Here is a 22,068-nt window from a genome sequence, read left to right as displayed (position 1 = left end):
GGGGGGGGGAGGGGCATTTGTTTGCTATGAGGAAAATGTCACATACTTTTGTATAGTGAAATATATTAGATACCTTAAACAAGTCATTTGAATAATTATAAACAAGTGCTATACAAGTGAGTTTACAGTTTATTCAAATCGGAATGCGACTCACTCTACTAAAAAGCACAATGCCACTCACTCCGACTAAAAACGGTCGCCTACTCGCATTTAGCATCTGACCAATGAATATATATTGTATATCAGTATTTTTATTTTAATATTGTTTATATGTTTACTTTTGTTAATCAGAGATCAAAATTGACGGCTTCCAATGATGCTTTAAAAGCAGATGGCTTTCGATTGACAAAGCTTTATGATGGAATGGGCTGAAAAATCACTTGATTTTACACAATCAGAACAGATGCATACAAATAATTGTTCTTTATATATTTGTTGCGCATGATAATACAAAAGGTTATATATTTATTTTGCGGAATATGAAAGAGATGGAGATGTATTATGTCAACGTTCAGAAGGAATCCATCGATAAGTATGTTAAAGCGACTTCGTTGGAAGGGCTAAAAATTCACTATAATTTATATACAATAAAAAGGTCGTGGTAACGCACGGGCATTCTACTAGTTTAGTTTTAGTTTGGGTCACAACTCACAAAAAAGGCATGTCACGGGTTCTAGCCCAATACACACATAATATTTTTACTTTTTATTTTTTGGTACATCACTACATAATCAGTAAGGGGTTTTACTTTATTTTTTAGTTTAAGGACTGTGGATTCAAGCACATAAACCGCGAGGCCTATCAACGACATTCAATCATGTTTAGAGCCTCGCCAGCTCGGCAAAGACCGACATGGCTACAGAACGACACACTATGATTAGTCATTAGTCTGTCACTCTTCGTCACCTCTCAGAGAGTTTGCACCTGCACACAACATACACTCAAAGTTTGTGACCTGCATGGTTTTTAGCTGAAAGAACATGTGCGAACCAAATTAGGAGTTTTTCTAGATTTGATACAAGTGCTTGCATTTTACTAGATTTATTCCAGACGTTTCGATGATGTACTTTCAGTGAAGAAATGACGTTTCCCTCGACCACAAAAGCGTATGTGACGACTTCATCAATCCCAAGATGGTATGTCGTCTCAGTCTCTCGAAGAGACTCATAGGCGTAAGATGTGTGGGTGTGTTCATAGAAATAGGGGTGAGTGCGGAGGGGAACTTTTGGTCTATGGGGACATATGCACCCTATATGCAAAAAAAATTAGTAATTCAACGAAAAGTCAAAAATTTCTGAAAATATTTTTGAAATAAACTTGACCTTCTATTGTACTCGTGAGAAAATAAATCCACAAAAAAAATATCCCTTTTACTTCTTTTCAAAAAAGACAAATTTTTGGCTAAAATAGTGTGAATAGTGACCTATAATAGCAAATAATTTTTATCTTTTTTTGCTATGAGGTCAACTTTTGTTTTTTTTTCATCCAGATTTATTTACTAGTGCAAAAGTAAGTCAAGTGTTTTGTCAAAATAGTTCTTACCTATTTTGACTTTTTATTAAAAAAATCTCATATAGGTGTATATACATTCAGGAACCAAAGTGTATTTCTCGGGTGAGTGCACGTTACTATGGATCAGTGTTGTGTATGTATTTACCGATAATACTACACTCACGGGCTCATTACGGGTCTTTTACATGATAATCCTTCCTCCATCACCCCCTGATTTTCCGGAGGTGGGTCCCTTATTCTAATCTCTTTCAGTTAGATTAGCCTAGCTAGTGTAATTATTATGTTTTCTAATACATTACAGACGCAAGCACTCATACATACGCGCATACACTCACTACTACGAATGCACATACGCATATCCTATCTTTATGAGCATCTTTGAGAAACTGAGCCCTCATGTAAGCACCAAGACTTGAACCCTGGTGGGCTGGAATACCACTATTCATCTAATCATCCAACCACAGGTTAGTTCACAGTGTAATCTAACATATAAAGCCTGGTAGACTACCCACCATTCCAGGGGCATTCGTCGCGCGCGTGCATTGTGGCCGCACGATTTCACAGCAACAGGGATTTTTACGCTGCTGTCAAAGTCGTGGCCGTTAGTTCTCTGTGACTCATTTATTTTGTTTTCTTGTCCATGACGGATGGGCCTCAAATTTCTACGGGCGCAGTGTATTGGTGCATGCCGTATGCGTCCTGGGTGAGAAAGTGAGAGTCGTGGGGCTGGGTCGTAGTGTGCAGTGAAAACCTAGCCCCAATCCCGTTCATCTCTGAGCAGCCAATCCCTCCGCTTCTCGAGCCCCGCTCCCCTCCTCCCCTCGTCTCCACTGTGCCGCCTCCTCCCTTCACTTTTCTCCTCCTGTGCTCTCGCCCGGGCCAAGCCCAGCGACCTCCTGGCCAGCGTCTACTCCATCTTGTTCTTCTCCGGCTGAACAGTGGCAAGCCCGCGGATCTGGCGTCCCGAGGAGCAGCCGCCCGATGCGGGAGGAGGTGGCGCCCAGGGAGAGGGGTGGCGGCGGCCCCTCTGCCTGCCATCGAGTTGGCGTCTCGGGAGTGGAAGAAACGAGGAGCAGCCACCCGATGGGGGAGGAGGTGGCGCCCAAGGAGAGGGGTGGCGGCGGCCCCTCTACCTGCCATCGAGCTCTGGGAGAAACATGGCAGAAGCAGGGAGCATGGGATTGGGGCTGTACAAACGACGCCGGTCGACGGTGGTATGGCACCCCATCCCTCCCCTTCCCCCTCTCCCCTCCTCTTTGTTGTACAAATTTCATGGCTCCCCCTACATCGATGGTTGATGCCAATAGTAGCGCCACGACAAGGGCCTTGACTGCGACCACAAGACACCAGGATGTGATAGTAGTGTCCAGAGTAGAGGAGAAGGGCATGGGGAAGTTAGTGATCAGCAACGAGCTTCCCAGATCGACACCACGCCCCACTCGTCCCTGTGACATCTGCACATAAGGTGTTCGACATTTTGATCCGCCCAAATCGAACCCTATCGATATATAGGACGGCAAGTCAAAATGTATTATCAAACGAAACAAGTTGCAGCTAGCAGCAATTGCTCTACTAGGCCAATGTCATGTCAAACCTGCAATCTGATGCTAGGGTTCCACTTCTTTTTTTTGGTGACATTCAGGAGGTTTTACAGTTTGATGTTTTGAATTGAACAATCATGTTTCAGAGGACCCTTGACATCAATGAAATGACTGGGCTTAAACGAGAACAGAACCATAATGTTCTCAGTCACAATAAGCACGTGTGCTCGAACTACTATTGCAACAATTGTTTGTCGTAACTTCAGTTTGTGCTGCAGAATCTGCATTTCATTGTCACTTTTGTGTGTATTTGATTTAGTATCTTTACCCAGGTGCTTGCTAGAGGAGAAGATTAATGGTCCAAAACGGTCATTTCATGATTTACGAGCTTGCGGAGAGGGCATTGGATGAATCCATCAGTTCGAAGCTTAACTAATATATTTCCTAGGTATGCAAAAAACTTTGACCTGTATGCATAGTAAATTTGTAGTAGCAGAATTCTTGCTTCTTTGCCCAGAAAGCTAAATAATATGTTTCACATGCATGTAAAACTTTTAACATGTATGTATAGTAAATTTCTAATATATGTTAAAAGTTTACTAATTCACCTCCTACTAACTCTCATCCTTGCGAAGGGCTCGTGCATGGCATTGAGGAGCATGGCAGGTGTTCAGGTCAACCTCTTCCATAGTAGTAACAGGGGTGTCGGTGGTGACAAGGGAGGTGACAGGCAACCAATAGAGCAATGACATTAACCGAGATAGGTCTCTAATCCTTTCTTTACTACTCGATTCACTTCGCTCCTGCATTGATCTGTCATGTTTTCCCAGGTCTATCATTGTGGTTGCAGAGTGGAACAGAGCAGTTGGGAAGCGGACATGAGGTAGCTATCTTGATGTGTTCTTGGGATGATTTCCGTTACTTTTTCTTGGTTAATTTCTGGTGGTGGGTCGTGCAGGATTGATGTGCATATCCATTAGTACTTGCTCAAGTTAAATATCTAAATTGTCAACATGTTCATGGTAGAGGGGAAGATGCCGCCTGAATCCTTTAATTTGTAAGTACCCCCTGCTGCTTCTGTTTGAGTGTGCTTCAAATTTGGAAGATTCACAAAATGTGGCCAGCTTGCTCTGGCGCTTTAAGATTGGAAGATGCAAAAAGGTGAAGTAATTTATTCAGTTGTTCTACTATTACAATATTGCATAAGTGATGCAAAGTAAATAAATTAGTACACATGGCAGGTCATCTTTATCTCAATATTCACAGAGTCTAAACACCAATCTTGTCCTTTGTTTTTTGTGGTATGTATAGTGGTTTGCTTCCTATATATTTTGTTTTCATCCTGCCTTGTATAATTGTTGTTTCCCTTTAGGTTTGTCCTTTCTATTGTCTGCTTGTGGTGCCTATGTCCAATTTGTTTGTCTTTCCTGTTGTATCTTATGCTAGATTAGCTTGTTTATGACCATGCATTCTCACTTCTGTTAATCAAAGAAGATGGTATTGGAAGCATCATTCTGTGCAAGAAAAGGTTATGTGCGTTGTGATTCAGTTCCTTATCATGCCAATCTATCTTCTCGGGGTCCTTATTTTCTTCTGTGTTCCAGGTTTTGTTGCTGTTCTGCCGGCCCGCCGCCTCGTGTGCTACCTTTCTTCCTGCCAAGGTTCTGCCTTCCTTCTTGGCTTTCCATTGTTTTGCTCATTTCATATACACAATTTACTCACTCTACCTGTGTGTTCTGTTTTCATTATTATTTTCTTCTCATGCTTGCTCTCCTTCTAGCTTATTTTGTGCCTGGATTCTGGAAACGGCCAAGGACAAGCAACACAAGCGAAAGATTGCTTCACTTAATCTGGCGCTATTATTCTTCTGAAACATGCTAACGAAAGATTGGTACTCTTGGGTAAATCCAGCCTTTTTGATTCATTTGTCTATTGTTCTTATCATACAGGGTGTATCCCATTTTTTTTAAATATGCCTCTTGGATCAAAATGTCAGTACGTGAACAAATGTTTTAAAAATATAGCCTCTATCAAAAGTTCCCAACACTTGAGTGGCTGCAATGTGTATGGTAGCAAGTAAGTACTGATGGTGCAGAATGGTTGCAACATATGAGCAACTAGCTAGTTTTGGCTACTTTGCAACTGTAATTAGGACTTGATTACTGATGTGTGCCAGTATTAATCTATGTTGGTAATTTTTCATACAACCAGCATTAATCTATGTTGTGATGTATGCCAATTCATTGCCGATGGAGTGCCATTTGCCGAAAATATTTGTATTGTTGCACTCTATTGCTTAGGCCTTTAATCAAGTTACTGTGTTGTTGGTTACATCCCTGATGACATCTGCAAGTACATGCAGGGTTTCCCAATGGTGTGATTTGGCTATTGTGCTATTTTCACTTGTGTTTCCTCCTATAACTAGATTGATACATTGTCGTAAACACATTACACTCCTAAAAACACATCTACTAGGCTTATATGCCCCATCTGTATAGTAGCTAGCTTCATCTTAATTCAGTCTCAACGTTGGTAACAATATTTAAAAATAGCACAAATAGGCCCTCCAAACACCATGCCTGTTGGGCTCTCTTTCCTACCGAGTTAGATGACAACCATTACAAGGTAAATTGGTCATATAATTTCATTCCACACAATATGTGATAGGGCATCTCCTCGGTTTAAACCGTTCTAATATATAAGTTCTTATACTTGTTTTCTTGACTTACAACATTCTCTTCATATAATTTCATTCGACGGAATATGTGATAGGGCATCTTCTCAGTTTAAACTGTTCTATATAAAAGCTCTTATACTTGTTTTCTTGACCCGCAACATTCTCTTCATTCTCTTAACATGAAACTCTCTCCGTATATGGTCTATAGGACACTATACTTTTCATGTGATTCGGTATTACCTATCAAAGTCATGTAATCACTAATCAGTGTCGTGGCGCACATCTGCTAGCCTTTGATTTTGATCTGTCGCCCATGCCACATATTTTACATGTTCATCTGTTTGGGCATTAGTGACACCAGTAGTTAGTAGCCATGTTAATCAAAATCATAGAGAAGTGTTACATTAGAACTGGTGCGTAAACCGCCTTATGCTAATATTAGTGCTACACGAACTCCAGAATGGTTTATTGCTGGTGAATTTCGTGGTGCATCACGGGTCGAACCTCCACAATTTTGTGGCCATACTATGTTATCTGCAATGTTGTAGTTCAGATGCCTTGATTAATACACATGTGAATGGGGGTGCTAAACCACAGTCATTCCCCTTTGAAAACCGATGGTGCCCTGCATACATATGTATTTTGCTGGTCTCGAACCGCAGACCGCTGATAGTATGCTATTTGGTGCTGTGTTATTTCAAATGTTGATAAAATTCTATATTTCACATGATTAGTTTAACCTATTTTTTCTTGCAGATGAGAGAAATCGGCAAAAAAGTTTGAGCCTCCTCTTAGAAGGTCGGTGACAATCTTAATGCTTTAGTAAAGAATGTTTAGTGTTTATGATCAAGGCAACATAATGGTTTACTTATTCTGTTTTCTTGGCAATCACAGGTTCAAAACGGGACGCGGGCAACATAGCTCTAGGAAAGTTGGTGCGGACGGCTCCGAAGTGGAGCCTAGAAGTGGCGAATTTTCTTAATACTGCTACATTAATCACCTGTCAGTACCTTTCTATTAATATACTTTGTTAATATGTGCTATATCAACCACCTCTACACGCTTTACATGTTTCTATGTTATTTATTTTGCAACTAACAAAGTGTTCTTTGCTATTGTATTAAGTGAAAGTGGCAACAGTGACAACCTAAAGGAAGCTGATACAACCGAAAGTGATGTGCCGGTGGATGATATGGACGAATACAACGAGAATATTGCCAAGGCTATTATTGCATCAAGGGCAAGACTTATTACCGATGCTGAGCGCAAAGTTGAATATATGCTCATGGAATTATGGGTGCCTCCTCCAATGCTACCCATGTGCATCATTTCCCTTAATTCCATCATTAGGATTAAGACTATTGAGCATGTGTTTACTTCTCATTTTGTGGATTATGGGCGCAAAATGAAGTGTGGTCAGTAGTAATGATTTATCGCCTTTGAATCTATGTTAAATCATAATGTTACTATCTCTGTGTGAAAATGCAGTGTTTACTTCATCTATATCATACTCCCTTTTTACAGACGTTTTTGCAATTTAAATTGAACTGCAAAAATGTCTTATATTAGTGTACAGAGAGTGTATTTATGTTCTATGACAATCATCTTTATAAATTACACTAGCTTAATTACAGTAGTTTATAGAAAAATGCTTAGAACTATATGAAACAACTTGTCTCACATATACCAAACCAAGGTTGCTTATGAGTAACACCCCATTGTTTAGCATATGCTTTAGGGCCAAATTATGTTTCATGTGTCTCTCCTATTGCCTTTTTTACTATATGATTAAAATCCATACCTGACAACAAACATTCTTAAACAGATCCATTTATCAAGGATGACTCTACTTGATGTCGCCGCATACCAGCAGAAGATAAAGCTCAGCCATAGGCTGGAAGACTGGGGCTATATAGATTGCTTTCTAAAACCAATGCAGATCACCCTGCTGAAGAAGGAGAGGAAGTTAGAAATCAGTTTTCAGTTTTACAGGTGCAAAATCAACTCATTCCACTGTAATACTGGACATCCAGATGTCCAGGATGTCGGAAGCATCGGCGTTGCATTCATGAATCTGACATACACATGTAAGAAATATTCTCCCTCTTACAGCCTTTCCAAACATTGGAAATAACTAGACCGACCATGAGGTTGAGAATTCAGATGATGGCCTCTCATGTAGAACTCAATGCACATGCAGTCAGATACTACGGATAAAGTTGAGTTGTATGCTAGGAGTTGTGCTTTTATCAAGTTTACTTATTTACTTATGATCTAATCATCTCTCTAGAAAGAGCATCTTCTGAAGAAGCTATCGACCATGAGGATTTCTCTTTTTCGCCTTTGTATTGGAAAGATAGAGATGGAAACCTAAAAAAACCATAGTATTAGCTTTTTTATCCAATGGAAATTCATACCGCGTGAGCCCTGAGGTTGAGAATGGGAAAATGACTGAACTTGTTCACAACACTAGCAGTAATCTTGACCTTTATTTAACTGGTTTTGTATTCTCGACCTGTTTGCATATTTTTATAGATGAATTAGTCCCAGGTTCACTTGCTACATGGCTCGAGCATGCTACTCCTAACCTACGTGGTTGTTGGTCTCACTTTATTGATGGATGGGGGAGGTTGAGAATTTTCTTGTGTTTGTTTGTATTTTCTTTCCAGATAATCTGCATGGTGCTACTTAAAATTTATGAATGGTTTGTCGGTATGTTACTGGGATTTAGAGGCAGAAACGTCTTACTCCTGACTACATGGAGTTCTCAATAAATTATTCTTGTCATTTTTTTCGAGGTGATGTTCGCTCTGGTTCCTCCTCTACCCAGCAGTATGGGTAACTCAAAGCATAGATCTGATTGTGCTTCTTGCAGTCTATGCTTCCTATCTCCGGGTCATCCGCCTCTCAAAGACTACTCCGAGGTATGAAAGTAAAGCCCCTTCCTCCACCTTAATGTTGATCGCGTTCATACCTGTGTTATATTTTTTGTGTGCAACCACAATAATGGTTCTTTATTTGTTTCATTTTGACATACATGTTTCTGGAATACTCTTACCTGCCATAAGACATGCAGTCAAAGTTGATTTTCTTATAAGCTAGAACATCGCATAGCTAATTGATAGTTGCACCGCCTGATTCTTTTTACCTAGAAGGTCCTGATGCACATTGTATAGCAGACATAAAGTGTATGTAGTCTTCTTGACGAGGAGGTTTTACAATGATATAAATATAAAATAATTGGAATCATTGCAATGCATCATTTTCTCTCATTCAATATAAATATAAAATGATTTTGGCATGGCCATCCTTTTTGGTATATAGTGTTTCCGATGACAAACATAGGGGATCTTTTGTACAGATGCAAATTTCCATGTTCTTGTATTAGACCTTGGAACTTTGCAGTTATTGCAAGTTCTCTTACATATACTGTCTTCGGACTTTGTACTTCATTTTTAAATTTCAGAACTAGGATAGTTATATACCTCCTTGGCAGTGGCGGAGCTAGCATTTGACAGCAGGGTGGTCCAGCCCAAAAAATTGATAAGCAAAATGACATCTGAATGTTCTAACAAACTATCAATATCTTATAGAAGGTCTTACAAACAACTAAAATTCTCAATTAATCTCAGTTTTGTACATGATATGTTAGCTTGCCTTTTGTAAGTATTTTTCAATCGAGTCGAATTAGCTGCTGCTATCTATGGTGATTTACATGAGCATAATACTGCTCTAGAAGACCATGCTAATCAAGTGAATATGCTTCTTCAGGAGAATCGAAATAACAGTCAGTCGTGGATGGATTAGAATGGAATATTTATTACCTTGGTGATAACGTCGGGCGGGCGTTGAATCGTGGACATGTCCCCCATGGATCTGGGCGGCTGGGCGAACAGATGGACCGAGCTCCCTCCTCCGCCCAAGAAGCAGCCGAGCTCCCTCCTCTGCCCAAGAAGCAGCCGACCTCCCTCCTCCGCCCAAGAAGCAGCTGAGCTCCCTCCTCCGCCCAAGAAGCAGCCGGGGAAGCAGCACCGACGGCAGGAACAACATGGCGGATCCAAATCGCCAGTCTCCTCTGTCCAGAGCTGAACTGAGTGGCTGCCCCCATGAGAGGACACGGGCACAACCAAACCCACACACACCAGACACGCGTGCATGGTGGCTTATCCGGTGGGAGACTACCGCTTGCTCCCGCTGAACCATTATGTCCCACAACGCTTGCACCTGTCCACCCGTGAACGTTGTGTCCAACTGCCGCTTGCACCTGCCCACCCGTGAACTGCCGCTTGCACCCGTGAATGTTGTGGCCCACCCGGAAAATGCATATCTGAGCGCTCGCAGGTGCCAGCCATCTACTCCAAGGGGAGAAAAAAAACTCTACTCCCAAGGAGTTTTTCTTTTCTTTCTAAAGGGTCTATTATTCTCAGTTACTCTCTGCTTCATAATATAAAATACTTTTTGACACTACATCAGTGTTAAAAAACGTCTTAAATTATGGGACGTAGGGAATAGGTTTTATTCATATAAACAAGTGTGACGACCGGTCAAAATCTTACCACTCAATTATTATTTTCAAAAATGATCCATATCTATTATCAATGTTCATTGAAAATACAAAGCATATCAAACATATAAAAATTACATTGAGATTCCAAGACCATCTCGCATAGCCACTACTGTCGCGGACGCTAGCCAGGAAGTCTTCATGCATGTGCCCTTTGTTCAATACGTGGAGCCACAATCGTCATTGTTGAACCCTTGCCTAGATCTGAAGCATCTAACATCAAATTCCGTCACATGACGAGAAACCCTAACCTCATCACCTCAAGGAGACGACAGGAATCTACGCTAGAGCTTCGTCGGCTATGTTCAAATGGATTGAAAGACAAACTCGAAGAAGTAGTGCCATCATCCACTCGAGTGTCGACCTGTGAGGACTAAAAAACCTGACCTAAACTACTAACTGAATCGAAGGCAACGAGATTGCCATCCCCATCATTGATCGACGGAGCGGTAGAAAAGGAAAGGTGAATCCACGGGCTCGACGGTGAAGTTTCGAGGAGAGAGTTTGCCCTAGCCACCTAGAGTTTACTCTCCCTGAACAGCAAGCGACCGAACGAAAACACATGTCCGAGCGCTCCCAACCATCCATTCCCAAGGAATTTTTTTTCCTTTTTGAGGGTCTATATTCCCTAAGAGTTTTTATTCACATAAACAAGTGTGATGTGAGATAATTAATTTTTTTTATCTTTTTGACCGATCGGACCTCCTGTAGTTTTGAGCAACGTCTCGAAGCAACCAGAGATAGTTTCTGATAGACTTTGGTCAATGTATCCTGGCCATCATGCTTCAATGGTTACTAAAACATCCACCTTTTGTTTCATATCAATGAGACCAAGATCTTTCCCCTTTGGAAGAACTCCGAGCAAGCTATATATAAACTTTAGTCTTCCCTTGCTGCTTCTATGGTGAAAATAGTATATGACCTCACTGCGAAAAGTCCATTCTGCACCCGAGCTCATATGCTCCCGCATGAACAGTAAAATCGAAAAAAAATAAAAAAATTTCAAAAAAATTCAATTTTTTTTGAGAGAAACATTGACAAAAGTTCTAAGTGCCTGCAAAAATTCATCATGAAATCACATTCCTGTAAGGCGTGGCAAAAAAAAAACAAATTTAGTGCTTCAAAATGCGTTTGAAAGTAGCTTTTTCAGAGTATCATTTTTGTTTTTTTTTGCCACGCCTTCTAGGAATGTGATTTCATGACGAATTTTTGCAGGCACTAAGAACTTTTGTCAATGTTTCACTCAAAAAAATTGGAATTTTTTGATTTTTTTTTCGATTTTACTGTTCATGCGGGAGCATATGTGCTCGGGTGCAGATTAGCCGCGTCCAGCTCACTGCATATAGTATATAAGCTATTCTTTTGTGCATCGTTTCCAATCTTATGTGCTCACTGCATATAGTATATGAGCTATTCTTTTCAATCAACAAATATATTAATGCATTCTCTCACAATAAGTAATTTATACATGGCCTTTGCGCCATTAACGTAACGGGTCATCTAGTTAGTATATGTTATAAAGAAAACTGAAAGAACACGTCAAAATGAAAAAAGAAAAACTCGAGACCACGGGTTACTTAAACTTTGCTCACGAGTCACGCCGTCTCTCCCTACCGTTCCCCGTGCGGCTGCATCGCCCGCCGGCCGCACTGCCGCCTCTGCTGCACGCGGCACGCCTGCCCCGCCGCCGCCCTCCCCCTGTTCCCCTCTCCCCTCCTACTGGTTGCTCCGCCTCCACGTGACCGCGTCGTTCCGCCTCGGCCTAGACAGTGGTCTCCCCCTCCGGCCAGTCCCCGCCTCCGCCTCCACCGGCGGGCTCCTGCCGCCGCCGACCTCGTGTAACGCTTGGTCGAGATCGATGCTCGCCGACTCACGCAGCGACGCAGGCGCAACTGCTGCCTGCTCTCGCAGCTCGCCTACTCGTGGCTCCTGGGTAATTTCTAAATTTGATGCACTGAACTAAATAGAAGATGCTTATGTCAGTATGATTATTCCTATAATTCCGGTGCTGGTTCTCTAAAAGAGTTCCGGTGTTGGCAAGGTCAGATTTCTAAATAAATATATGGGATGAGCTTAAATTGATGCATTTTGTTATCAATTTCATTTCATGTTATAGAAATAGCAGATGAAGATCATATTCATCGTGCAATCGAGCCATATTTTTTGGAGGTAGTTATAAGCGCTTAGCTTTTGGCCCGGGGTTTGCTCCAACCCCACTGTTCGTACCTGCATTAGCGTTTCCACACAGCTTACTGTGCCGATCATATTTATGGTAGAATTTCCTTGATTCTAGCTTATGTTCAGTCTAGCATAAACAGAGTAAAATGCCCCGTCAGCTCCTTAAGTTGTGCGGCGCACTCACTTTAGCTGTTACTCTAAATTCACATATTTGGATCCTCTAAACTTGCTAAAGCAGTGTGCCTTGGCCCAAAACTACTTACAATAACACCGACCATGGCCAATCATGTGGGGGTTGACCGTGCCACTTGGTTATGGCTCACTAGCCACGGCGGCATAGCCTTTTCTTGTCTCTCATTTTGCTAATTTTCATGGAACAGTGAACCCCGTGTCCATGCACGTGTGTCCGTGACTCCATGTGCAACATAGGTGATTTGTGCCTGCCCCCGAACGGTGCTTCACAGAACTATTCTCCGTCAGACTGTCATCATGTTGCTACAAGCTGTATTTATCCCTTTTTTACAGTATAGACAGGGGTCAAGCCAGGATATGTGCATGGGGTGTGTACGGAGGGGGGCGTTAGGGTTCAGCTGGTCATGGCTACTGTCAATGTTCAGGATATCGGTAACTTGTAGCTCCTCGGTCAGGTGAGGGGTAGGGATTAATCGGTGAATCGGCCTATTAACTGAATTTATTGGTAACCCATTTATTGGTAGGTTAATGCCATATCTATATATCTTAGCTAAATATAGCAATAATGCAGCAGCAGCAGCAGCAGCAATAAAGGAGAGGCAATAAGCAGCAGCAGCATATAACACAGAGCAGGAGCAGCATATAGCATAGCACAAAGCAGATCAGCATATAGCACAGACTGCTTGGGGAGGGGGCGGCGACCTGGAGCAGGAAGAAGAAGGGATGCGAGCTCAGGGAGGGGGAGGCAAGCTCGTCTAACGTGCCGCTGGTGCTGGTCTCGGGGAGGGGGAGGGGCGACGAGCTCGAGCAGGAGGAAGAGGCTCGGTGCCTGGATCCTTGAGGAGTGCAGGCGCCTCTGGCGAATGGTGCCGGCAACTGCTCGGGGCAGTGGCGGCTGCTTCTAGCCTCCTCCAATGAAGGTTACTGCTGGAGGGGAGGGGGGAGTGAGAAGGGATGGAACGGGATGACATAAAACACCCAGTTTTTGGGGAAAAGGAGGGAATGGGCCAAAATTTCGGAGCCCAAATTTCTCTCTCCCTCTACAGCCGAATAATCGGCCTGACAGCCGATTAATACGCTGGACCAGTTAACGTGATGGATAAGGTGTTATCACATCCGTGACCTACGGATTCAGCATGAACTGGCTGATTAACTTAAATATTGGCCGATATTTATAACAGTGGCTACTGTAAGGCTTAAACAGTCGCCACAAACTGTCAGATTTGAAAAATCTACAAGCCAATTAAATTCAGGTTGAACAAATTCAAAGAGAGAAATTCTAGTGATATTATCATCAATATTTGTTGTGCAGGGCCCCGAGCGTGTGTTTGATGAATTGACTAAGGCGCTGAAAGATCCTGCAGATTTTGTAGATTTTGATCTGCCATCTGCGTTGAAAGAATGGAAGCTAGGCTACTATATACCAATTAAGCGGAGTATCCTTGCCTATCATTTCTTGAAAGCTATCTACTTAAGTTCAGCAGCAATCATGTGCACAATTGCATGATTTAATTTAGTAGTCAGGGTTGAAGTTTTCATATGCTGCTATGTTGTGAAGTACAATTTATCATATCTTTCAATGTATTTCACCTGGCAATCTGGATTTGTGATACGCCTATAACTGTAATGTAACATGTGAGGAAATCTGGTACGGGAAAGTGAGTGTTTTTATGTTTTGCAATAATGTGCTAACGAGGATGCATTTCAAAATGGCTTAATGTGTTGTGGTTCTCTGATTTGTGCCCCTATGAGTAGGAATATAGAGTTTTCAGTGCCCATTTACACTCTTCATGATGTGAACTTCTAATCTGCACATGATAATCATATTTTTCACATTATTGATGTCCTTAATTCTGCAAAGATGTTTATCTTACTAAGAAGCGGGTTGAGGATGATGGCATTTTTTGTTCTTGCTCCCTTTCTTCTGGATCATCAGTTACTTGTGGAAAAGATTGCCAATGCGGGTACTCTCTCTCTCTCTCTCTCTCTCTCTGTGTGTGTGTGTGTGTGTGTGTGTGTGGCACGCACACACAATTGCGCATATTATAATTGCTTCGTACTCTGTGTAAGTAAATGAAGAAAACATACAAATTGTTCTTAGCTATTTGATTAATGCACTTGTAAAATTCAGTATTGTTGAGAAAAGAACAATTCCGAACCGTTATTTTGTTGGTGCAGGATGCTGTTCTCTTGTTGTTCATCAAACTGTAAATGTGAGAACAACTGTGCCAATAAATCATTCCAGCTCCGACCTTTGTTCAAAACAAAATTGATTAAGGTATGACCTATTCAAGTTTTCATAATTAGTGAGTTTGGAAAAATTAGTCATTTAAGGGGAAAAGTGAGGACTGAGGAGGAACACTGTCGTTGCTATATATGGTCCTATAATGCAATATCTGGATATAATCTATTTTTACTGCACGGGCCTTGAATAGAATGTGTTCTAGTTTCTATGTTGTATCGTAGGGGAACTTTTGGTTCCTTATTTCATAAGATTAGAGGAGCCATATTCATTAAGAGTATTCTTCCAGCTTTTCTAATCTTCAATAATGCAAAGTATATAGCGCTGAAACCAACCTACAAATTTCTTCTCACTGTCAAAAGCCCAGCAAGGCAGCAAGGACCTCTACCATCAACTTCATAGAAATACACAGCTTTGGGTCTGCCAACAACTAAATCCTGCATAGGTAAAAATGAACAAACTAAGGTTTGCATTGGAGCAATATAAAATTCTAACAGAAAATATGCAAGGAAAACACAGGTAGGAATGTAATAATTTGAGTGACTGCCCGCGGATTAAAATAGTAGCTAAAATTTCCTAATTTTTGTGGACTTATTTAGTTTCAGTGACCAGGGTGGAGATCTTATATAGTTTTTTTTAGTAGCAGAATAGCGGCTGTGCAGAACAACTATACTGTATCAAGAGCCTATTTTGTCGATGCCAATCAATTACCTCAGAATTGTTTCTTGCCACGGCCCACAGGGGATGGTGCTAGGTCACACAGTTTGTGACAAATAATACTGTCTGTACAATTGTCAACAATGTGAGACTAACAGACGGGCTAACCAAACTTGCCATGTTATTCCTGGTACACTGCTGTCTGGTTGCAAACTTTTAACCTTCCAATAAGACTTGTTAGGACGGCTATAAAACATTAATACAGTGTTAGAGATCACGTATTCTTTAGAACAATTAGCCTTCTCTTAGCTTTCCCTGGAGCGAAACAAGTTTCTTTCCTTGGAGTGAAACAAGTTTCTTTCTTTCTCCTCTCTTGCTTCGTAGATAACTAAATATCACGACGAAGATCACCCCATTGTACATGCCGTAGCTAGCAATCTTCCATATGGCAACAGTATTATCTGTTCTTGGAGCTATTCAATTCACTCATTCCACCCATTTAACAAGCTAAATACTGGCCACACTAATTTAACACCTCCAGACAGTCATTCATGATCTGTTAAGTTTGCTTCGGCATTGCTTCATGCATTATCGGTCTGATTGAAACGGGCACAGTCGGTCATTTCTTTGTTGTTGAATGATAAGCACTCACAAATCTGAAAGATGCTTTGAGAACAGAGATCATAACATACACACACAAAAAGGAAAAAACAGATATTGCCCCTTAAAGAATTAGCCTGTTTTTCCCAAGAGACGTGACAGCTAGCCATGTACATTACATCCATAAAAATGGATAATTTAAAAGTAATAAGAATCATAAGTACTCCCTCCGGCCCATATAATATAAGATGTTATTACAACCAATATATGAGTACATTGGTTGTAATAATATCCTATATTATAGGACAGAGGGAGTATATTACTGAGAAGCTAAGAAGCACGGATACAGAGACACGACAGGGCGGTACGCATATGGGGACACGGGGTACGGCATTTTCTCAAAATAGCCATTCGGGGATACGGCAAGTATATATAAAAAGATAAAAAATGCCATGTAATATACATAGAGTTAAAAATAAAAATAATACATCAAATGGCAAATGCCAGTATTAGTCTATTAGAGAGTTGAGACCAGGCTGCCCTTCACGCTCACCCATGGAAAATTGGCTACTGGCGGTGGCGCTCCCAAATGCCATGCTCCCTGACTGCAAGCAACAATCAAAACAGCAGCATCAGCATTCAAGTGAGCGGCAGCTCAACAGCAAGCAGCAATGGCGTGGGCGCATGGGGAAGCAAGCTTCAGCAACTCAACATCAAGAAATCGAGCAAAGAGATGAAAAGGTTGAGGAGAGGCTGCTGGGTTACCCGCTTGAGCGTGGTTGCCGTCGGGAGGCAGAGTCCAGGTGGCGGTGGCGGTCAAGTCTGCGGTCGAGTCCAGGAGGCAGTAGCGTTGAGTCCAGGCGGCAGTAGCATCAAGTTGAGGCGACGGCGCATTTGCTGTAGCATGGAGCAGCGTTCCTTTGTGGCGCTATATTGGGCCGAGGCCTTTATTGGGTTTCCCGTGTCCCTAACGTATTCCATACGTGTCCCAGCCATGCCTTTCCTTTTTTTTTCTAATTCGGAAATCAGGGGAAACTGGGGGATACGTGAATCCTGGAGTATCCAGCCGTATCGCTGTGTCCCGCTGAACTAGGACGGCAATTTGGCTGTTTTGTCCGTGTCCATGCTGTGTAGCTGAGAAGGATGGAATAAGGCCGTACAATCTTAACACTCAAGTACTCCAGTATGGCAATCCTCAAAAAAATAGCATATATGATTCTCACTGAACAGAGTCTGCATTGAAACTGAATAGCCCGACTATGAAGCGAAACTTCTATCACCAGCATCTCCCAAACCTGGAATTATGTACATGCGGGGACAAAACAACGATGTTAGTCACTGCTCTGTTTGATCGGTCGCCTGACCTACAGGCCAGATGCATTATATTGAAGAACGGAAACGTTATGTACACATTTTACAGTATAAGCATTGGACAGCAAGAAGTTTAAGACAGTACCCTCTCTCATCTACTTTAAAATCGATCATCCCTGCGTACACATGGAACCTGAAGACCAAAAACAGAGTAAACAACGGGAACCTGCTATACACATATGGCATGGTTTATCTAATCTTACCCAGGGAACTTGTTGCTGAGCTTTTGTAGCACTGGAGGTGCTGCAACAGCTGATACCTGCATCCAGGTGTTAGGTTGATTGAACGAAATAATTGAGAAATAAATACAGAAAAGTTCCATGAACTTAAAACTTAATTTGCTTGCTTGTAACTCCACAACCAATCAACAAGTCAATAGCAGCAACGAGGTCCCACGTAAAGGAATATAAGTTAAACACATAATCATCATATTTATGTGTTAGTATACCAGCCATTCTGCTTTCATGGACCAATCTATAACTTTTATTTCTCTCTTTCATTACTGAAAATAAGCATATTTGAACTCAGCATACAATTTCCTTACATAAACTGCTCAGGTACAGTGACTTCTATTCTTTCTTTCTTGAGGATACTAAAGTAAACGAAATGATTGGTAGCAACATAAAATGGAATATAAAACATACAGCTTAAAGAAAAAAAACCTCCCAATGTTTGAAGTTAGTAATTTTGACAGTACAACTTGAATGAATCAAACCCCTTTCTTGAGGCAGGTGTTTGTGACCTGATCTGCCATACATGGTGCAATTCTGTCTAACAACAACTATATGTGAAGACTTCCCTTGTTAGGTACGCCAATGGGTCTCCCCTGTTTCCTGGTAGAAAATTCCTCTAGTAGGCTTTATTGGTTGGCTGGAATTCTTCCCACAGTTTTTTTTTTCATAGGGTCTATTTCAACCACAGTAGGGTAACCGTGTATTGGGGGATGAACCCTGTGAAGTAGGGGCAGGGATGTTCTTCTCCCTGTTCCCTATCTGGCTTTCCGTGGCCTGTGGTTCGACATAATTAAAACTCACAGCCATTGGTGTGAGCTCCCCAACGCCAAGCCGCCTCAGTTTCCTTGACATCAAGTTTTCATGTCCTTGACTCGTCCGATCATCCTGTTTGTTCTATATGACTCTGCTGAAGTGATGCTCACATGGCAGCCCAAATCCACCACAGCAAGGCCTTTTTCACCCTGCAGGTGCCTTCTGGCCCCTGATATTCTCCCCTCCCAAAACTTGCTGCTGTCAGCACCTCCAACAGTGGCCATGGCTTCCTCTGACCTCCAATTCTTTCCACCACAAGTTCTTGATTCTGGTGAATTGTCATGTTAGTCTGTGCAGCTAACCAGTTAGTTGTCCTTATGCGACCTAATTTTTGTTTAGTTGTTAATCTTAGGGGATACAAACATAGGAAAATATGCTTGACCTACCATATTTGGCTATATCCTATACATACATGTTGAATCTGTATGCAGACAACTTCTGCTATATTTGCCTTGTCCACCAGGACCAACTTAACTAAATTTGCGTCATTTTCTTGGTTGTACGTATCCTGATGATTTTACCGTTCAAGACATTTGTTTCTATAGTCAGTTTCACCGTTGCCCTAGGTCAATTTATGATTCTGTGTTGTCTGGTATTGTTTTTCTTTATGATGTTATGTTACATATAATGTTTTCCTACCTACAAGTTATTTTGTATTTCTTTTTGGAACTATATAGAATTCAGAGATTTCTTAGGAACCACATTACTTATCCCTGTACTCCATATTTGAGCTGGCCCTTGTATCTGCATGTTTCATAGAGATTATATGTATGTTAGCAAAATATCCAACATATAGTCACATTCTGTGCACAACTGACCCTGCACCTTAAACCATGGCAAATCCCTTAATGAAACTTTCTTTATCTTGTGGGGCAGTATATTCATTCTTCATGCACTAACACAAACAATACTTCAACACTGAAATACTTCGCAATTGGCAAAAATAAATGCGAGGAGGAAAGTATGCTCTTATGTGTTAATAAGTCTACAGAGAATCTAAGGCAAGTGGTTTCATGTTTGATATTTTTTGAAGCGTAGCCAAACATTACTATTTGATGATCGTTTTCTAAGTTCCGTTGGAAGTGGTGCATAAATTTAATTGTTTCATAATACGTTTAATTGTTGCATATACATTCTTTTCACTTCCTAATAGTTCCCTAAAAGACTGTTATATTATTCTAGACAGAGAAATGTGGCTTTGGATTGATAGCCGAGGATGAAATAAAGAAAGGAGAATTTGTTATAGAATATGTAGGAGAAGGTAAGGCTTTGTTGAAATCTATTTTGAGCAAGTAAATGAAATGCAGACAAATGCAAGTATTATATATTATGATGGTTACTCACATAGTACACTGGGTGATCAAACTAATATCCATATATCTTGCATCAATATTGTAGTTATTGATGACAGAACTTGCGAGGAAAGACTATGGAAAATGAAGAGACAACGTTACACTAACTTCTATCTTTGTGAGGTCAGTAGCAATATGGTCATTGATGCAACAAACAAGGGGAACAAGTCCAGATTCATCAATCATAGTTGTGAACCAAACACAGAGATGCAAAAATGGTTAGTTATATTGTATTGCTTATGCTATATCCATGCTGATGACCCTGATATTTGCTACTGGTATCATGTTATTTCAGGACCGTAGATGGAGAGACCCGAGTTGGAATTTTTGCTCTTCGTGACATAGAGAGAGGGGAGGAGCTGACCTATGACTATAAGTATGTTCATTTAGGTTCCTGGTTACTTTATAAGTATTCTTTTTCATTATAAACAAATTTGTTTCGCCCACCTTGCTTTATCGCATTGTGTACACAAAACTGTTGCTGTTTCTAATCTCTGTCCTTATCTACAGATTTGTCCAGTTTGGAGCAGACCAAGATTGTCATTGTGGATCTTCAAACTGCAGAAAAATGGTTGGCACGTCTAAGTCGGTCAACTCATTTGTTCTCCACAATGGTAACTCAGCGAGCTCACAAGATCAGCATGACATGAAGAAAAGAAAGACAACCTCAGATAGTTGTATTGGGGAGATCATCCGTTTATGGAATCGACGGGACAAAATGTATGCCTTCACAACTCCAAATCTGGTTGATGGCGTTAGATGTCCTTTTATCTATCGTTTTCAGTTTCCGCCCCAGTTTAATCCCTTGTCTTTCATTATTCTGCCTTTCAGGTATGTCCCAGCAGTTGTACATGACTATGATGAGTACACTGGAATGCATACCGTGAGTTTTTCAACAGATGATTTTTACATGATATCTAATGAGCAATTTATATATTATTTGTTTTGGTTCAGTTACTGCTTGATGAAGAAACTACTGAAAATTTTGATATGAGAGAGGAAGATTGGGACTTCCTACCGGTATGACATTCTTAGTCACTGAACTGGTTGATTTCATTTGTCTTTTGGAGCTTTTGGGTTCTGTCATACCTTGCTTTATTGGACAACCCATGTGTATTTTCGTAGCTAACTGTAGCCTAAGGGTGTGTTTGTTTGGGCTGCAACTTCTTCGGCTGCAGCTGCAACGGCTCCAGCTGAAAGGAGCGGCTGTAGCTGCTAGCTGCGGCTGAAAGGTTGAAGCTAAGATGTAGTCGTTTGGTAGTTATGTTGTAGCAGCTGCGGCTGATGCTGAAATATGTTGAATGACTAGAATACCCTCAATTGTTCCGTAAATTGGATTTAAGTACTGATTGTATTGTTAGAAGTGTAAATGACACGTTTAACAGCTTTTAAAAAAGGTTGTTTTATCACTGGTTTGAACAGAAAATAGGACAATACAGTCTCCCATTCTACTAATGAGCTTGGTTATACACGGATACACCATCTCCCAATCTTTTTTTTCGATCTGTCTCTCAATCTTAATCAGTGAAATATGAGATTGTGTAGAGTCGGACATTTATTATGTTAAAAAAAAGGCTCAGGAGCAATTTAAAAGCAAAGTGCTGGATGTGTCTTTACCAGAATTATCAATATATACCAATATCGTAGCAGACTGGCTTCCTGTTCCAATAACATCATCGGCCAGCAGCAGCACCATATCGGCCACGGACGCAGAAGCACATACGCACGCTGGCATGCTGAGCAAGAACATGCAGGGCACGCAGAGCAGAGCAACTACGCACACTGTCCAGCCGCTGCGCACGCATCCACCGCCGCCGTGCACACTTGCAGATGGATAAGCAGCGGGACGAGGCGTCAGTGCTTTGCTCCAGGAGGCATGCGTGCTGTTGATGCGACGTTCAGGGCAGCGGGCCGGCGACATTGGCGTCTGTGCGGCGTCCGATTCTGGCGGCGACCATGCAGGCGTTCAGCTCGGATACGGGGAACAGCTCGGGGCGGCAACCTCGGGTCTTCACCAGTGAGGCACATCTCCGGGCGGGAGGGGCAGGGGACCGGCCGACGAGAGGCGCATCCAGGGAAGAGAGGGGTTCAGGCAGGAGAGCATGCGGCGGCGTGATGGGGACGAAAGAAAATAGA

General features: G+C 41.6%; 3 protein-coding genes across 18 annotated transcripts in view; 2 read left to right on the top strand and 1 right to left on the bottom strand.

The window, feature by feature from the left end:
• Nucleotides 1-2,093: 2,093 nt before the first annotated feature.
• Nucleotides 2,094-10,197, top strand: LOC119308799. Of its 15 annotated transcripts, none has more exons than XR_005150307.1 (12): nucleotides 2,099-2,726; nucleotides 3,386-3,501; nucleotides 3,689-3,936; nucleotides 4,012-4,214; nucleotides 4,500-4,581; nucleotides 4,658-4,714; nucleotides 4,834-4,954; nucleotides 6,487-6,528; nucleotides 6,625-6,732; nucleotides 6,856-7,027; nucleotides 7,556-8,654; nucleotides 9,502-10,197. XR_005150307.1 is itself a non-coding variant. In XM_037584949.1 (3 exons), the coding sequence occupies exons 1-3, from the start codon at nucleotides 7,571-7,573 to the stop codon at nucleotides 9,560-9,562; spliced, it is 357 nt and encodes a 118-aa protein (XP_037440846.1). In that variant the 5' UTR covers nucleotides 7,538-7,570; the 3' UTR covers nucleotides 9,563-10,197. The 15 variants fall into 15 exon arrangements, 1 of the variants encoding a protein (XP_037440846.1); XR_005150309.1 differs by having other exon boundaries at nucleotides 2,282-2,726; nucleotides 4,012-4,110; XR_005150311.1 differs by having other exon boundaries at nucleotides 2,094-2,726; nucleotides 4,012-4,714; nucleotides 7,556-8,528; nucleotides 8,606-8,654.
• LOC119308800 lies at nucleotides 7,394-9,874 on the bottom strand. 2 transcript variants are annotated; one of them, XM_037584951.1, is made up of 2 exons: nucleotides 9,555-9,874; nucleotides 7,394-7,678 (listed from the first exon to the last, which is right to left on the bottom strand). In XM_037584951.1, exons 1-2 carry the CDS (start codon nucleotides 9,836-9,838, stop codon nucleotides 7,639-7,641), a joined length of 324 nt encoding a protein of 107 aa, XP_037440848.1. In that variant the 5' UTR covers nucleotides 9,839-9,874; the 3' UTR covers nucleotides 7,394-7,638. The 2 variants fall into 2 exon arrangements, with proteins under 2 accessions (XP_037440848.1, XP_037440849.1); XM_037584952.1 differs by having other exon boundaries at nucleotides 7,394-7,675.
• A 1,712-nt stretch (nucleotides 10,198-11,909) lies between the features above and the next one.
• The window catches only part of LOC119308798 (histone-lysine N-methyltransferase ASHH3-like), a 16,864-nt gene continuing 6,705 nt past the window's right edge, over nucleotides 11,910-22,068 (top strand). Inside the window, exons 1-10 of the mRNA XM_037584948.1 lie at nucleotides 11,910-12,227; nucleotides 13,977-14,100; nucleotides 14,526-14,628; nucleotides 14,843-14,942; nucleotides 19,763-19,841; nucleotides 19,979-20,150; nucleotides 20,228-20,308; nucleotides 20,443-20,652; nucleotides 20,764-20,815; nucleotides 20,887-20,952. Of these exons, the coding sequence (XP_037440845.1) occupies nucleotides 12,153-12,227; nucleotides 13,977-14,100; nucleotides 14,526-14,628; nucleotides 14,843-14,942; nucleotides 19,763-19,841; nucleotides 19,979-20,150; nucleotides 20,228-20,308; nucleotides 20,443-20,652; nucleotides 20,764-20,815; nucleotides 20,887-20,952 (1,062 nt within the window). The 5' untranslated portion in view covers nucleotides 11,910-12,152. The remainder of the gene's footprint in view (nucleotides 12,228-13,976; nucleotides 14,101-14,525; nucleotides 14,629-14,842; nucleotides 14,943-19,762; nucleotides 19,842-19,978; nucleotides 20,151-20,227; nucleotides 20,309-20,442; nucleotides 20,653-20,763; nucleotides 20,816-20,886; nucleotides 20,953-22,068) is intronic.

This window comes from Triticum dicoccoides, chromosome 5B (genome assembly GCF_002162155.2).
Source record: "Triticum dicoccoides isolate Atlit2015 ecotype Zavitan chromosome 5B, WEW_v2.0, whole genome shotgun sequence".
Classification (NCBI taxonomy): domain Eukaryota; kingdom Viridiplantae; phylum Streptophyta; class Magnoliopsida; order Poales; family Poaceae; genus Triticum; species Triticum dicoccoides.
The sequence above is the reverse complement of the archived record's forward strand: the minus strand, read 5'-3'. Positions and strand labels throughout refer to the sequence as shown.

What these genes read in the sequence shown, in the direction of transcription:
- LOC119308799 (XM_037584949.1), top strand. Translation starts at nt 7,571, where the DNA reads ATGACTCTACTTGATGTCGCCGCATACCAGCAGAAGATAAAGCTCAGC. An exon ending in CATGAATCTGACATACACAT is followed by an intron (nt 7,818 to 8,605) that starts GTAAGAAATATT and finishes TGCTTCTTGCAG; the next exon opens with TCTATGCTTCCTATCTCCGG. An exon ending in CTCTCAAAGACTACTCCGAG is followed by an intron (nt 8,655 to 9,501) that starts GTATGAAAGTAA and finishes ATGCTTCTTCAG; the next exon opens with GAGAATCGAAATAACAGTCA.
- LOC119308800 (XM_037584951.1), bottom strand. Translation starts at nt 9,838, where the DNA reads ATGGGGGCAGCCACTCAGTTCAGCTCTGGACAGAGGAGACTGGCGATT. An exon ending in CGCCCGACGTTATCACCAAG is followed by an intron (nt 7,679 to 9,554) that starts GTAATAAATATT and finishes CTCCTTCTTCAG; the next exon opens with CAGGGTGATCTGCATTGGTT.